The following is a 16,570-nucleotide window of genomic DNA, read 5'->3' as shown; positions in this document are numbered from 1 at the left end:
CCAGTCTTAGGTGAACTGACCTACTGACTTCTCATCATTATGCCCACATAGATTCTGACATTTAACCTATTAGCATTGATTGCACAATGCTTATTGTTTGTCTGCAACTTCCTGCTTGTCATTGCATCATGCACTACATCTAAGCTCTAATTTACTACTAGTCAGGATGTCACTTAGAGATTAGATTTAAACTAAATTCAACAGGAAATAATGAATATTTGTGATACTAATTTTGAAAACTATAAACATGCAGTGCTTTCCGACCAGTATACATGCAGTGTATGCAGACATGCTGACAGCTTGGTTTAATTTACTAAAGTTTAAAAAGATTACAGATGCTACCTCAGTACAGTGAATCTAAATGTTATTTCATTCTCACATTAGTTAAAAGCTACATTTAAAGTATTTTAATAGAAATACATAGTTGCAGGATCATATTGTGGCTTTTCAAGGCACAGAAACTAGCTCCAGTAAAAGTGTACTATATGGAGTGTATGTAAGTACTGGGCCACCTACAGGAGCTGCTTGGCCATGGAAACCCATGCTACAAAGCAGCTGGCACACAGTTTTTATGCTGATGTTAATACCAGAGGAGATTTCTAAATCTGCAGTTATTGAGTTTACAGAGAATTGGCAACATTTATGCACTCAGTGACACCCGTCTGTAACTTTACATGGTCTGAAACTTCGTGGATGAGTTGCTGTGTTTCCTAAACACTTCTACTTTCAAATAAATAATAACGCCAGGAGGGCAGACATTTTATAAACTGAATTGTTGCAATGCTGGGATCTTATTACACAGTGCCACTCTCTAGTCAGTGTGATCTTTCCAACGACTCATTCTTTCACAAATATGGCAGACTGCATAGGTAGGTTTTGATTTTCTTGAGAACAGCAATGGAAGACCAAAAGCAGATATCTCAAAACCTGGGCAAACAAATCGAAGACTATCTATATGCTACTAGAGATTTGTGAGATTCATTTTGGCGAACCAGCTATTTGATTGTATGCTATAGCCGCATATAATACACAGAGCAGTAAAAAATTAAATTAACTCAAGATGAACTGACCTGCAGATTTGTTCAGCGGCAGCAGCATTGCAGCAGGGCCTCTGGGGGAAGTGAGTTCTGGCCCCAGCAAGTCTGAGATCTCCTGACCTCCATTGTAAACTTGTTCAGCCTCACACACCTGCTCAAGCAGGGGCAGCAAAACCCCCATACCACCAACCACGTTTATAACATCCTGCAGGGACAAAACAAAATAAATCACAATCATAAAAAAAAAGAAAAAGAAAATCAAACCCTGACAAAAATAGCATGGTGGAGTTAAGGTAGTTATAACACTTCTTACTTGCCATAAATGTGAGATACAGTTTCAAAATCAATACAATATATTTTAAAATGCTTCATATCTAACCTTGATGTCCCAGTTTACTACCCTGTGTCCTGTAAGCCTGCCATCATAATGGTGATTGGGTGCCAGGTCCAGACATATCTGATTTTTAAAGGCCTGAAGAAAACATACACACACATGCATGAACAGGAATAATCTGTACTGTTTATAATTCGCCCGATAAAAGCACTGTAGTGCAATATGAACGTTTCAGTGAGCTACCTGTGGAGTGTAGTACAGCAGCAGTTTGCTATTGAGTTCAGACAGCTCTCCTTCCACTTTGAATAAGGACACGTGATTGGGGCCTGTGATGAAGAGTAGAAAGCAATGTAGGTCATGAAATATGCAAACATCGCTCGGTGCACATGTAAAAAAGCTACTCTTGTTTTCAGTGTGCGCAGGACTAATCTTTCAGCAACACGCCTGAAAGACTGTGATTTTTCTTTACTGCTGGTTTCCTGAATATTTGATTGTATGTTGAATACTGGCAGAGGTGAATCCTAAAATCCACTAATGCTCAAAGTGATTAAGAACATTTTGCACCATAGCAAAAGGTGCCTACCTGCAGCATGTAGAGCTCTTGTTTGGGTTTGCTGCAGAGCTTCGTGGCAGATGAAGGCAGTGCCTAGGAGCCCATCCAGGGATGTGGGTGTCCCCCACTCTGTGTCCTGCAGTCCTGCTGGGATTGTGTGTACTGGGGAGTCTCCTATAGACGCCCAGCGGCCACCCGCAAAGGAAGCTGGGAAGGATTGGGAACGGAAGAGGGAGGGGGCATGGGAGGGGAAGGCAAACTCAGGTGACGGAGTGGAGGAAAATGACATGGGCAGGTTAGGAGAGGTGGTGGTGGTAGTGGTCCGATGGCCTGCAGAGCCGATGCAGCAGGATGTAAAAGGCTTCAGGATCAGGTTCGGGTGCGGTACAAAGAGAAGGAATTAGAATGATAAAGAGGAACTCCTCTGTAATAATAGAATGCATGCGATGCTAGTTTCAGTTACCTCATTGAAAGATGGAAAGCGAAGCTGTGCGGTTTTACGCAGCTCCCCGTCGATGTAGATAGTGACCAAATTCTGACCAAAAGGACGGCGGCCTGGGATGTGAACTATGGCCACTGAATGCTGTGCAGAGCAAACACACGGGTTGACGGTGAAAAAATGCCATGCTAAAAGTTTGATTACTACAAAGGTGTACATGGTGAACATTAGTTCAAACTTCACAGCAACTTTATTCTCAAGAAAAAAAACTCAGTTTATTACATCACATATACCCCAAGGTGTCCACACTCACCCAGCACGAGTCAGCTAGTGGATAGTCTTGCAGAGCAACAGCCATGTAGTCTTTCTTAGTGCAAACAGCCACCACCAGCACGCCCTCCATGGTGAAGAAGGCCTCCAGTCCAGTTCCACTCGCTGTGAAGAAACTTTACAGAAAAAAAGCATCTCAGTCAAGCACTTTAGTCCACAACAATAAATGTAATTATACCGTGTTGTTACTTTATTGCTCACAAATGTGTCCTTTTACCTGTAGAGCTGTTTCCTGCGTGGTCCCTTTCCCATGTCATGCTGAGTACCCATGCCAGAGCTGGCAGCAGGTTTACGGTTGTTGGAGAAGTCTGAGTGAGAAGAGGGGAACTCCATGTTAAGGCAGAGCCAAGCGTGAAAAGCAAACCCACTGCCTGGCCATCGCTGGATTGAGGGCACCATGATCCCTGCCATCGGGGGTGTAAGATCAAAATATTGCAAGGCACTGTCCTTTCCTTCTCTGGCTGCCATGGCTGAAAGGACACGTATGACGCGAGTGCAGTAGGGGTGGACCCTCCCTGCCAGTGCGCCGTTGTCCTGGCCAACCCTGAGGAGTCTCAAGAGACTTTTCAGCTCCTCTGGTTTGAAACATAGAGAGCCCAAGTCCTGCAGGAGGCCCAGCAGGGAGTCTGCACACTGCCTGTCCAGACACTGGGGATGGGAGAGCACCTGCAGCAGAGCCCCCACCATGCCTGCTTCCACAGCCACCGTGCGACAAGACAAGGAGCCACCGCAAACGGTAGCCAGCCACTGAGCAACCAACAGCTGCAGGTCCCTCTGACCTGAAAGGTCAGGCAGCCACTGCAGAAGAAGTAGCAAAGGCTGGTCGTTACTAATGCCAAGGTGATGAGCATGGGCGTGCTCGCCCTCCACCGCCTGGATAGAAGACAGAGAATAAGAAATAAGGATATAGACAGGTTAGGCTAATGACTATAACACCATTTAAACTGGGGCAGGTTGACTTCTACTGTCTCTGTACTCATTAAGGAAAATGAGAAAATTCATGTTTCACCATGTTCATCAGCTCTTGCAGAAGCCTTTTGGTGGGTTGACCTTGACTCTTCAGCACGTCAAATAGCTGGGAGTAGCCAATCCTCTCCTTGAAAACCTCCTGAGGGGAAGTGAGACAGAAATAGGCTGGAGAACGCTGTTCTGCAGGGGATAGCTAGCTGGCACACTTCCATATATTGGAAGGAAATACAATGAGTTTTCCCCACATTAACGGAAAGTAACTTTCCTGGTCAGCAACCAGGAATTGTAACACTTGCATTGAGGAGAACATACAGGTTTTTGTCTAGAGAATATCAAGGAGGGCTTTACCTTAGCATTGGGTGAGTTACTCATTATAGCTGTGAGGACTCCCAAAGCATGAACTGTAATACTGTCTGACCCTTTCTCCCAGACCTGCATGGAAAAAAGGAGGCACATTTAATAAAAAAATGTGCATCATCATGAGCTGGCGCCAAAATTTCCCAAAACAAACGACTTAAAGTAAACCCTACACAAAAGCTTAAACACACGAATTTTGCACCGAATATCTACAAAGTGTAAGAGGAATTTTATTAAACAGCCCTTTTTAAATTTTTTTTACACCATAAGTACTGAAAGTAAGCACACTGTTGAACAAGTCACCAAACAATCGCCCCGTTGTTAATTACTGATAGGTCTCAGCATGCAACACCCAAAGCCAACCAAAAAAACCCGAAAAAAAAAAAAAAGAAAGAACTGAGGCAATCCTCAACTACTGCGAGAAATTAAGCAACATCAAACTCCAGGATAGGAGCCAGATCTTTTATACAAGCACCACCAGTCACACGTCAGAGCAGTTAACCCATGAGGAAAAGAAGGAAAGACGTGCACCCAAAAGCAACCATTTCATGCGCTATGAAAAACACAGCATGCTCTTATTGTTCAGTGCTGTCAACAGGGAATTCAGCCTATTTACATCTGTGATAGAAATCAACACAATGCCTGAAATAACTAAGATGAGCTGTGACAGGACACTTGTGATGGGCAGATATGGCAGATAAAAAGGGAACTCCAGACGGCAACTACCATGTACAGCCAGTGCTACCTGCTGTATTTACAAATGAGTGTAAGCCAGACTTCCTGCCCTAAGCTTCCTGTTTAAATAGCTCAGAGCAGCTAACGAGTGGAGAGAGCACTGAGTTTCCTGCTGACAGTCCAATAGCAACACAGAATGGGGGAAAGTACCTGGTCCACTTCGACCTCAGTGAGTAAACGCGTGGTGAGGTCACACACAACCTCACGCTCCGGCCTACGCCTGTTGCTCTGAAAGAGCTACAGGACATACAAACACACGCAGGCACACACGCAGACACGCACACACAGAGAGCACAAAAAAGACAGACAATTAGACCAAAAAAAACCAAAAACCTCATCCGAGAGAGGCGGGAGAGACAGGTGTGATCCTGGTCTCTCTCAACAGATGCAGGGGTACTTCTTTATCAAAGCCAAGTGAGGGACAACTAACATGGAAGCATGAACATTTGTGATTTTTTTTTTCAAAGTAACCAAAGAAGAAAGAGATTAGGCGGCAGATGTGACATTTATGAGAACAACAGAGGAAACAGACGTGACACAAATAAAAAGGTGACAGACTGGTAGGGAGGCTGGTTCAGAAGAGCACAGAGATGAAAGAGCAGACACAAAATGTTTTTAAAGAACTTGCTCTGACCTTGCTGTTCTGAATGAGTCTGAGGATGTGTTCAAAGCAGTTGTTGTTCAGGAAGATAGCTTGAAGGACTGGTCTGTCAGAGCACTGCAGGATCTCAGGAACAGCAGCTAAAAGTGACAACAATAGGATGTTGACTCATCTTATTTATCACACACTGGGACAATTGATTCTTGCCCTTCATGCCGACTGAGAGAGATCAACAAAAAGGGAACAATCTGCACCCAGGCAGAGTTGAGACTTCGTGAATGTGCTCTTACTTAGCATTTGGCTCTGGAGCGAGATCAGGCTGTCTTCCCAGGACTCCCTGTCTTCCTGCTCGCTGCTAAGTGGACGGTTCCAGTTGAGGAGCTGGAAGTAGTTCTCCAGGATGGTCCTGATCTCCACCTGCCGCTCCACAGGGCTGCTGGTGTGCAGGAGATGGATCATCGCTGTCAGGCACTGCAAGCTCAGCCGCGGGAGTCTGGTGTCCTTGGGTTCAGGGGAGGTCCTGCAGCACCATGCCCGCAGGACCGAGAAGAGGTCATCAACAGAGTAAGGGGTGATGGAGAGAAGACCATTCTTCTGCAAAAAAAAACAAGGCGGAGCGGGACTCTGACTCACTTGTATTTTATTTTGACTGTCTACTGTTTTTCCTCAGACTGCTGAGTGATTATTGATAGACAGGACAGATAGGGTAGCAGACCTTTCCTCCACTGATGACAGCGCCTTGGAGATGAACCAATCTGAGCGTGAGGAACTCTGGGATCTTCTGGCTCTCCTGCAGACTTTCTGTGTCAGGAAGCCAAAACAATATTATGTAAGACAAGCTAATACTGGAACCACAAGACAGAAAACAAAACGCAGCGCTCTCAAAATATAATTAAATTAAAGTAAAAACATTTTCTTTTCAGCCTCTCTAGTTTGTTTCTTTCCCTAATGCATACTGGGACCAATTCCAGGCTCCAGTCACTATAAATAGCACACAGGGCTATAGTAAATGACCAACAGCAAAAAATAAATAAATGAAAGGGAACACTTCATGCCACAACACCTCAGAAAAAGTCCCTTGGAGTGCCTTCTTTGTTTTACACTTATGCAAAAGAGAAAAGCCTAAGCCTTTCTTATAGGCTCGGTATTACACAAGTAGCCCCTTAACATTGCCAATTAAAGCTTGGTATTATGATAATCCTCCTAAAATGTGGACATACTGAAACTTGCCCAGCCTGAGATTTCCCACATGGCTAGCAGATTAGAGCAAACGTGACTCTATAATTACTAACGCTCGGACAGCTGATTGAGACCTGATAATTAGACGCAGAATAATTGAGTTTTTTTGCCCAAAGTAAACATGCTAAGTATTTCTACATACACATATATTTTTTCTTTTTTATTCCCAGACAGTAATTCACTTGGAGCTGTTTGATTCTTGTGGTATGTGAAGCCTGACAAAGATCAGAGTTGCAGAACAGCTGAAAGGGAGTGTCTCACCATGGAAGAGGGCAGGCAGCTCTTCTGGCAAGGCCAGCGGGGAGAACTTATACTTGTTCCTCTCCAGCAAGCTCACCTCCTCCCTGTAACACACAAAGACTCGAGTCACCACGCTCCCATTCACATCACGCCTAGTTAGTGTGCGGCTGCCACTCAAACCGCTGGTACTAATGAGGTTTGTTTGACTTGAAGGCTTAGGCGCGACAAGATGAGGTGTTACTGTGACAAAAGATTGTGCAAGACGTTGAATGCATATAACAGTAGCCTTCTAGTCTTTGTGCGCCCAAATTCCGCCTCCCACACATTCACGCAGGCAATCTCCAGGGTTGAAGTAACACACACTCACCCTGCTAGGCGTCTCCTCCACGTCTGATAAGGGTCAAACAGGCTCTCGCACAGCACAAGTCCATACTGCACGACCGACTCCAGAGACGATTTCTCCCCTTGTCCCTTCTTTAACTGATCAAATGAAAGTTGGGACACATTTATTCACATTTGCATCATCTGTAGTTCATAATCAGAGTAGAAACCCCTGTTTGAACATCTTTCAAATTGAAAAATTCCATAACAATGAAAAAAAGGTCAACTGCACACCCACCCACTTCTCTTTTAACCATAGCCTAGTTCTCTTTCCTTAGGGTGAGCATATATATTATACTACCCAGTTCTGTGTAAGTCTACTGGATCTCCACTTCCATATCCTATTTCAGCAAATTTGTCCATGTATGGGGAGCCAAACTGTGTCACTGAAATCTTGCTTATGAGGGCCTTACCTGTTCTAAACAGAAATTCAAAAGTTTGATAGTCTCGAAAACAAAACTAGGGGTCTTCTCTGGATCAATGTTCTCCATATTCCTAGAAGTAAAGAGAAATTCATAGAATTAGGTTAGGAAAGGTGCTAGGAAAGGTCTCACAGATTGAAAGGGGTGAAGGCACTTTTTTTGGTTAGTCACTGTGGAGCATAATAAAAAAAATCTACAGTAGAATCACAAGTCAAATCTGATTTAATAAAAAAACACTCAAAAACTTTACTAAATCTGGGAAAAATATAAATTACCCAGTTCCCCTCACACCCTGTTTTATTTGGTGCAGACTGTTGAATAAAGAGAACTGATAGTGGTTAAGATTTAATTCCACCCACTGTGTGAACTAAGGTGACATCATGAGACATGCAATGCAAATTCGGGTGTGTGATTTGTAACCCGAGATGTAGCCTGTCCTAATTAGTCATCTCCTGCCTATCGTCATGAGAATGTCTGCAAGTTGTTTTACAGAACGCTACGATTAGCACAACCTATTAACTGCGCAACATGTTTACAGTTCTCATTACAACACATTTGCACAGCAGGCTGTGCCCTCACCTGCAAACAATGATGAAGAACTTGATGAGGAGCAGTGGGTGTGGAGTGCTGCTGTTTTGCTCTGCAGCGCCGGTGAGGTGTAGCGCACTGTGCCATAGCTGCGTGCTAAGGAACACCAGGACCTCCCGGGGGAGCAGGGGCACCTCTGAGCTGCACTCCTCCAGCCTGGGAGACGAGAGAGGAGGACATGAGAGAAGAGAAGGGAAGTAAGAGCAAAGAGGGATTGCAGCAGGGGCCGTGAAGCATAAACATGTCACATCCTATGTCCACAGTGCGGAATATAAACCGGTGGAAATTTGAGGCTTTGTAGTTTGTGTAAAATAAATAGCTGCTCACCTCCGAGGCTCCAGCGACTGCACATCAATGAGCCTCTCAAAGGATGCCACAAATGCCTCCAGCCACTGCTGCAGATAGCCCACATCCTTCTGTGGAAGGGAAGAAGAAACAGGTGAGGCTACAATAAATCGGCCTCCACGCCTCTAGGCACATGTACAATGTTAGTAAACAATACAGGGCATGAAAAATGCCCACCTATAAAAGCAAGCTGTTTGTGGTCAGTTGGACCAAGTAGTATAAAACAGAAAGGTTTAGCGCTAAACTCTGACACACGGTGGCTGCAGAAAATGCTATGACCTGTTTTTGTAACAGGATGTTGCAAAGAGATGCAATTCTCACAGAGAGGAACACATGAGCTATTTCTTTCCTTTTTCATCACGGGGGAGGTTGAAAGAAACAAAAACAACATGTTCCTTTCTTTCAAATCATAATTCCACCCATAACGTCAACAGCGGCCTTCTGTTCACCGTGAGCACGTCCTCGTCTCGGACAAGATGTTCTTATTACTGCCCCTCTATAATGTCATGCAAGACAACTTCATTTGTACAAGGATGTTTATATACAACAGTTGCTATCACAGCTACCATCAGTCTCTGCACTGCAACATATCCTGTCAGTCTTCCCTCCACACAACAGTCTCTTGATCTCGTTACACACAAATGACACGCAGGTCACGAGCGAAACAGGTCAACTTTAAACTGTTTTTCTTTTATGAGCAATGCTTTCATTTTGATATAAAGCTGGTTCATTATTAATGAGTCTCGATGATTCAGACAAGTAGCGCTACTTCTGAGAATGTAAAGTTTCAAAACTCAATCCGAAAAAACTCAAAAAACAGAGAAATGTGCAGAAATGTTCTCTGATGTTCATGTGGTAAAACAACCTGAGCGTTCTGATAACTTAGCAAGCAAGCAAGCAAGCGCAGTCGCTGAAGCTTCTCCAATTTAGAAGGAAGACATGAGCTGTCTCAGACCGCCTGACTCACTGTACACAAATAACATAAAAAAACAGCACATGGTATAACAATTCATCAGGTACTTCCCCCCTGAACCAGCAGGGAAATGGCTCGAGAAAGCAGCGTTTGCTGCAGCTTGTGTGGGGAAGAAGCACCACGATTAAAATCTTACAGTTCAGCACAGTTCTCCAACATGTATGCTTTCATGTTATGTTAGATCTGCATTTTTAAGTTGCCTGAGTAAGAGTAGCAGAAATCTAATAACGTGAACCCTTTGTGCAACTATGCCTCTCCTAATGCTGCGTTAATGTGAAATGTACATTACCAACTGGCATTGACTTATGTGCCTGTCCATCTCTCATTGTATGTGGCTGAGCAGGGTGCCGGGTTCTTGCGAACCCAGTCTCAGATGAACCGTCGGCGTAGACAAAAGTCAGCGGCTCAGCTGCACATCACTCCTGACCACCAGCAGCGTCTGACTCGCTCGTTTTTTTGTCTTCAAGCGTAAAGCGAGCAACCAGGAAATTACATGTCACTTTAACTGAAGCTTATTTCCTTCATACTCGCCTCCTCGTCAAACCCCTTCCTCTTTTGGTTGTAGTGCAACTTGTGTGTAGATAGATGAGAGGCCTCTATAAAAACATCCCACAGTAACAATAAAGTACCGGGACTACATTTATGATTCCTATATTTAACCAAACAAACAAAAAAAAAAAGATGTCACAGGAGAAACTTTGAAATTTAGCGCTTGTTTTTGTAAAGTGTGTCTGGCTGTGCTGTGTGCACAGGGACCAGAAGACTGTGAGCAGATTCAGCTGAAACAGTAGGTGGATGCTATAAAGTCACAAAAACTGCATTTGAAATTGGAGAAAGCTTCATTTAGATGCCTTCAAAGGTTTTAACTTTACATGCAAAAAAAAAAATACATCTGATTTTAAAGTTGATACACAAACTGCATTTTAAAATCTCTGCGTGTGCTCAACGAAAACAGGAAATGACAAACAACCTATTGTTGTGTGCCTCTGTCATCTGAACAATTAGGTGTTTTAAACTTGAGGGGCGAAGATAAGAACCTAAAAGCTGGTTTTTATTTTTCATTATTGAATAGAATTCACAAGTATGCACACTGATATGCTTCATAAAGTGTAGGCTTAACTGCAATGACAGCCTTAATGACTACATGCAGCAAGCTTTGTTTTCAAGTTTTAATTTGAAAGAATGCTTTCTTGTTGACTAAAGAGGCTGTGGCATTCAGTTCAGGTACACTGGTTGGCTGTGCAACAGGTAGATTTTAGTGTATGATTTTAAAAAAAGGGAGAGACAGAGATCACAGATAGGAAGTGAGACTGGTCTGCTAATACAAAGTAAAATAAGAGGAAATACATAAAGCAGTGCTCCACCAGGTGTTTGAATCAGTTCTTGTTTATAAAAAAACCCCCCAAAAACGTGTGTTTTTTAATAAAACAGAACTGGCTCAGACTCCTGGTACAGCGCTGCTTTATGTCTCCACCTTTAACGACTCCTAAAATCTTCCCATATCGACTTACTATTGATCAGCCCCTCTAAACAAATCCACATCATTTGCTTGCAGCTAAATCAACAACCTGCCACAGCAACTAGTTCAAAGACACATTTAATGCACATTTACAATTAGAAAAGCTAATTAAAACCACAATTAGAACAAATGTCACAAATCAACCACGAGCTATCGGCCTCTATAAAGCATGTCATTTATCTCTGTGTTTTCTCTGCACATGGCCAAGCAGCTGTGCCGCTCAGTGCTGCTTGGCATTCAGCTTCGCTCCAGCTTCCTGCACAAGGGAAAGCAAAGAGAACTTTGATTTTCCTGGTTGGCCGTTCGGTCGGTAAACAGGGGAGCCCAGGCACACAAGGGGATTCAATCACAGGGCTCACAGGGCTATATATCGTCAGCTGCAGGGATGGATGTATCTCTGAGAACAGTTTGCTGACATGCATCAGAGCACTAGTAACTGGGACAAACACACAGTAGCACGACTGGCTGTGTAGGGACAAAAGCAAGGATGTGTGATTTGTTCTTTTCATAGAAATCTGAGGAGGTGGTTTCACAGCTGCTGATGGGTGGCAGCTGGGTTAACGCTGTGGCCCAGCGCTCCGTCTCAAGGCTTTAATTAGGTCCTCAAGCTATGGACCACAGAATAATAACACACCATTTCTCTTCCAGACTAATATCTTACTGTATTCATGTCCTCATCTTTACTGGCTGAAAATGATGCTTCTCTTTTTTGCAGAAAAATGGCATCTGTGATTGGAGGCTTACTCCTGCCTTAGAGCAGCCTGAAAGGTTGGAACTATCAGTCTTTTTTATTTCTTTATTTTTGAAGATTTATTGATCATTTTATCTAAACAGACTGAAAATCCACTTTTTTATGGTTTAATATCCTCAGATTTTTTTATGTACAGTAATTTCAAATATGACGGGGAAACAAAGAATTCTCACACGTGAAATCTGGAATTTTTTCCCAGGATTTTAATTTGAACACTTATTAAAGCAGTTGTTGATTCACTTTTTTATGTCAGCATCTCATCAACTGATCACTTCATTTGTACCTAGCGGTGCGTGTTGATGCATTTGTACCAACGTGAAAGCATATTTACCAGATATTTAAGATAATATGACTCATTGAGCTATCCTGACTTTTACCAGGCCAACAGGTCAATTAAAGATTAAATATTTAAGGAGAACTCAAACAATAAGAGTAAGTGCAATAACGTTATTAACTCTAGTAAAACTACTCGCTGCCTATTTATTCTTAAGTGATTGTCCTTGGTTTTAATTGGACAAAATAGAAAACAAGAAGATATAAATGTAGCTTCTGGTAAGTTTTTACTATTATCACCAGTTGATTGATCGATCAATCAATCAATCAATCAATCAGTCAATCACATTGATATAGATATAAAATATCAAACCAACAAAACTGATCAAGTACTGGTTATTACTACATCCTGGCTCGGTGAAAAGCTCAAACATGCCCAAGAACAATACCTTTTTGCATTTTTGCCAGACAAGATCTGACAAGTTATGCAAGAGAGCGATTAGATCAGACTCTTCTGCGTACCTCCATACCTGCAAGTCATGAGGATTTTATAATGGCCTTAAAATATTCTTAGATGTGAGATATGAAGCAATGAAATAGTGCCGGAAAGACTGGCCTCACAAAACTGAAGACACAAACATGTCCTGTCCTTTGCACAAAAACCTTAAAGTGCTCTAACTATAACTTTGTTTAGCACATTTCCTGACAAAATTACATCAGCAAGCCCTGAAAACCAAGAACTTGTCTGTGAGTAAATAGTCTAGATTTAAATTGCGTGTGCAGGTATTTACTGAGCTACAGTATGTGGCAGAATAATAGGAAGCTGGCATCGAGAAAATAATCAGCCTATAAATCATCGCCTGCCTGTGATTTTTAGAGTCACTTGCACAGAACTTTTACCATTTTTCACCGGCTTTAGCGCAATATGCTACTCAATCACAATGTCTATTAAACATTTTACATTAGTTCCTGATCTAAAGGTCTCCCAAGAAATGTGATTGTTTTTGCACAGTCAGAGGAGGCGGACCTCCTTTATCAATGACAAGCCTGAGCAAGCTGTGCTTTCTAATACAGATTAAAGGCTGGAGATACCACATTTACTCAAACATGCTGAAATCGATTGTTATGATGTATGAAGTCGTTGTGACATACTTAACAACTTCCACGGGACAATATAAGGTCACTGAAACTTTGAGTACACCAGTTTTGGTTTTGTCAGGGTGCACAAAGGAGGTGATAAATGCACAACATTTCTAAACCAATATAACAAATCTGTCAGTGTCACAAACAGGGACACGTGAGACGCTTTCGGACTTAAAATGAGACGTGTTACAGGGCGTAAAGCAGCTGAGGGCTTATTTACAGCTTTAACAAAACCCCCTGTTGAAAAGAGCTCAGGTTTCTTGTCCAGTCTGACTGATTTACAGCAGTCAATACGTTCTTTAGTGTGACAAATTACAAACAAGGTCTGTGAGTCAGAGATGGGCTGTGTGGTAAAAGATGATATTGTCTGTGTCTACCTGACTAACAGGCGGGTAACAAAAACACTGAATACAATGACATGGTGGTGTTTGTAGGAGAGGCCAGTGATTGTTCTCTGTAGTGGTTCTCCTGACTTTCCACGGCCTGCTGTGCTCCTCTGAGTCACATAAGGTGGTGACATTTAAGCTCAAATCAAATCCCGCTCGAGCAACGGGGTATGTCGTTTACACACGTGAAAAATACACTTTCAAGAATGCTGCGAAATCTACGTGCCACTCTTAAAGTCAAAGGAGGAAACTTCTGGTCCTTTTAGGCTTCAGGGCAACTGAAGAAAAGTGACACGGAGCCAAGAGGCAGCTTAATAAGGAAGTGATCTTGCACATAGAGATGTGAGACAGCTGACGGAGCCAGATTCAGGGCAACCCCTCCCTACCTCACAGACACACACCCCCAATGATTTGTTCTAGCAATGGATTGTGACAGCACCTACTACTTGTTTTGTTTGTTGCATAACCAGAAAAGCTCAGTAACTTCGGAGTTACATGCAGCAGCAGGAGCAGCAGCAGCACAGAGGAGTGGATTAGACACACTTCCTCTGGGATCTGCCCAGAGCGACCACAATCACCAATTTGACAGGAAATGCTGCAAAAGGTGATACACTTTTGACCTTCATCAGTGATGCATTTATTAGGGTTTGTTTCCAGTTTGTCCACCTTTGACTTCACTCTTCTATAAAGTCGTTGGCTGCTTTCCAAGATTGGGATTAAGCCCTTAATTAAAACAACATTCAGTGAGATACATAATGAAACATGAGCCACTCTTTGAGAAGGCTTTATCACTGTCAAGAGACTAGCCCTTTAGATCTGCTGTGATGATGAGATACAGCGCATGCAAACTTGAGGGGGGAAAAAAAAACCCGCTCTTCTTCTTTTTTCTTTTTTTGTGTCCTCAGGCATGGAAGCAGATTGCAAACTCATTAAATAATAATAATACCCAACCAAACTGTCTTCCTTCTTCAAGTAGGAACATGATATGAAAGCATATGGAATATTCTACTCCAGTTAATTTGGTTTCGTCCATATTAGCAATATATTACACCTTAATAAACATCCAGAAACCTGAGCTGCACTCACGCCCACAGGGGACAACATCTGAGACCAAACTCCCACACAAACAAATTTGACAGTCAATTCAACATCGGAGAGAGTAAAGCAATTGGCTACTGCGTAACAGTGCTACTGGCTGCAAAGTCTAAGCATATGCTTCAAGAAATACGTGACAGCAGGATCTTCCAACAGTTTAGAAGGCGCATGCTTTCAGTGGGGGAGACAGCCAAGCAGCAGAAACAGGAAGAGGAAGTAGTCTGAGTAACACCTGCATCACAGGTATAACAACGGATTCTCGAACAAGTGGTTAATCAGCTTCAAATGCCATTTTTTACGCGTTGGTTTCGAATTGGGGATAGCTTAGAAGCGCATCAATGTGACATGATATTATTTTATAGTGTGCACAAGGCAGCTTCGGCCATTAACAGAGCGTCACTGTAAAAGCAGGAGAAATAAAAATACGCGAGTTCCTCAATAAAATATCGATTTTTCAGAGAGCGACCCTGTACATACACCGTGAATGCAGCGCACGTCACGCAGAGTATGCCCATGTATTTAGGGGTCACAATAAAGTTCAGGCGAGGGACCTGTGGCAACAACAGGTGTCACCGTCAGCTCTTCCGCACTTGCACTCACCTTAGTGTAATATAACATCCACAGCTCATACAGCTTTTCTTTCGATGCCATTCCGCCGCCCTTGTGGTTGCTCATGATTTCCTTTATTTTCTTTTAAAAGATCATGAAACTGGCAAAGATGGTCAAAGCCACGGTTGTTTGAAGTTGCTTCCTACAGGCAGGAGGACGCAGCACGCTCCTGGGTGAACCATTCCTGCAAATTCAGGCACAGTAATCCCAAATATAAAAAAAGTGCTCTTCAGTCTCGACACACAAAGTTGTCAGAGTGACGTGAAAAAGCAAAACATGACGGTGTGGATGTGGCCGCGGTGCGGTCACTGCCCAAACTGTGCAACCAGGAACAAAAATGCGTGGAAATGCATGTCTGGAGAAACACCCATGTCCGCATTTAGAGCGAGCTCGCTGCCGTATGATTCCTATTGGAGAGAGTTCCCACGGAAGCGACAGATGCCATCCGCTCAAGACCAACAAATTAATGCGCTGCCCCTGCGGATTCGGTCTGGAGCGGTGCACGGTCCTAAACGGTGTGTGACAATCAGGAGAAAATTATCACCAACTAGTGTGTAACCCTGTTTAAAAAAAAAAAAAAGACAAGAAATGCGGTGAAGAGTTCTCTAGATCATGCTCACAGGTAGGCTGATATTCTTAAAGGCACACACACATATAAACACAGCCTGCTCGAGGGCTGATCTCACTAACTGACTGCCACCCGGTGTAACACCTGTTGCAATGAATGCAGCTTCCCCCAAAGTTTTTATCATATAAGCGTTTCCGTACAAATAAAATAAATAACCATTAAAAAATGGTGCAAAGAAGACTGAGTGCTCAAACTCTTACGCGATTATTGAATAAAAGCCTGCGCTGTGCAGTTGCGGGTGTAGAGGTGAAACTGTCAGTTTTTACGGCGAGCAACTTTCAGTTCTGATGACAGCTGCTCACAGTGGGTCCTTACTATATTTCCTTATTGTGATCAGATAAAGAGACACTGTGGCTGCATTAGTCCCTGAAAAACTGAAATGATACACTGGTGAAAGATTCAAAATATTTACTCCTGCAAACGCGTGCAAGTATGAGTGGTAAACTGAAAAAAACATGGCTTCATCCTGAACAAAAAATAAATACACACTGGAAGATACATGCCTTTAGACAACATGTGTTTAGATGTTTTCACATGTCATCAGTACTTCAGCTGGACTGTATCATCGGGCAATATTGGCTTATCAGAATGATTTTTTTATTTTTTATTTATTTGTTTGTTTG

At 42.9% G+C, this 16,570-nt stretch overlaps 1 protein-coding gene across 4 annotated transcripts in view; it reads right to left on the bottom strand.

Annotated features, from left to right (window-relative positions):
- Positions 1–15,930, bottom strand: part of nbeal2 (neurobeachin-like 2) — a 33,648-nt gene extending 17,718 nt beyond the window's left edge. The window contains exons 1-19 of one of the 4 annotated variants that reach the window (XM_039619586.1): positions 15,311–15,930; positions 8,553–8,641; positions 8,217–8,381; positions 7,629–7,710; positions 7,202–7,314; positions 6,856–6,938; positions 6,071–6,156; positions 5,646–5,949; positions 5,389–5,495; positions 4,905–4,991; positions 4,011–4,094; positions 3,703–3,801; positions 2,911–3,566; positions 2,677–2,809; positions 2,388–2,507; positions 1,955–2,285; positions 1,615–1,697; positions 1,417–1,509; positions 1,071–1,242 (exon numbers count right to left, since the gene is read on the bottom strand). In XM_039619586.1, coding sequence (XP_039475520.1) covers positions 1,071–1,242; positions 1,417–1,509; positions 1,615–1,697; positions 1,955–2,285; positions 2,388–2,507; positions 2,677–2,809; positions 2,911–3,566; positions 3,703–3,801; positions 4,011–4,094; positions 4,905–4,991; positions 5,389–5,495; positions 5,646–5,949; positions 6,071–6,156; positions 6,856–6,938; positions 7,202–7,314; positions 7,629–7,710; positions 8,217–8,381; positions 8,553–8,641; positions 15,311–15,385 — 2,962 coding nt within the window. In that variant the 5' untranslated portion in view covers positions 15,386–15,930. Of the gene's footprint in view, positions 1–1,070; positions 1,243–1,416; positions 1,510–1,614; positions 1,698–1,954; positions 2,286–2,387; positions 2,508–2,676; positions 2,810–2,910; positions 3,567–3,702; positions 3,802–4,010; positions 4,095–4,904; positions 4,992–5,388; positions 5,496–5,645; positions 5,950–6,070; positions 6,157–6,855; positions 6,939–7,201; positions 7,315–7,628; positions 7,711–8,216; positions 8,382–8,552; positions 8,642–9,832; positions 9,996–15,310 lie in introns of those variants that run through there. The other 3 variants (XM_039619585.1, XM_031746269.2, XM_039619587.1) reach the window with 3 other exon arrangements.
- Between the last annotated feature and the right edge of the window lie 640 nt (positions 15,931–16,570).

Source organism: Oreochromis aureus, linkage group 11, assembly GCF_013358895.1.
Source record: "Oreochromis aureus strain Israel breed Guangdong linkage group 11, ZZ_aureus, whole genome shotgun sequence".
NCBI classification, from domain to species: Eukaryota; Metazoa; Chordata; class Actinopteri; order Cichliformes; family Cichlidae; genus Oreochromis; species Oreochromis aureus.
The sequence above is the reverse complement of the archived record's forward strand: the minus strand, read 5'-3'. Positions and strand labels throughout refer to the sequence as shown.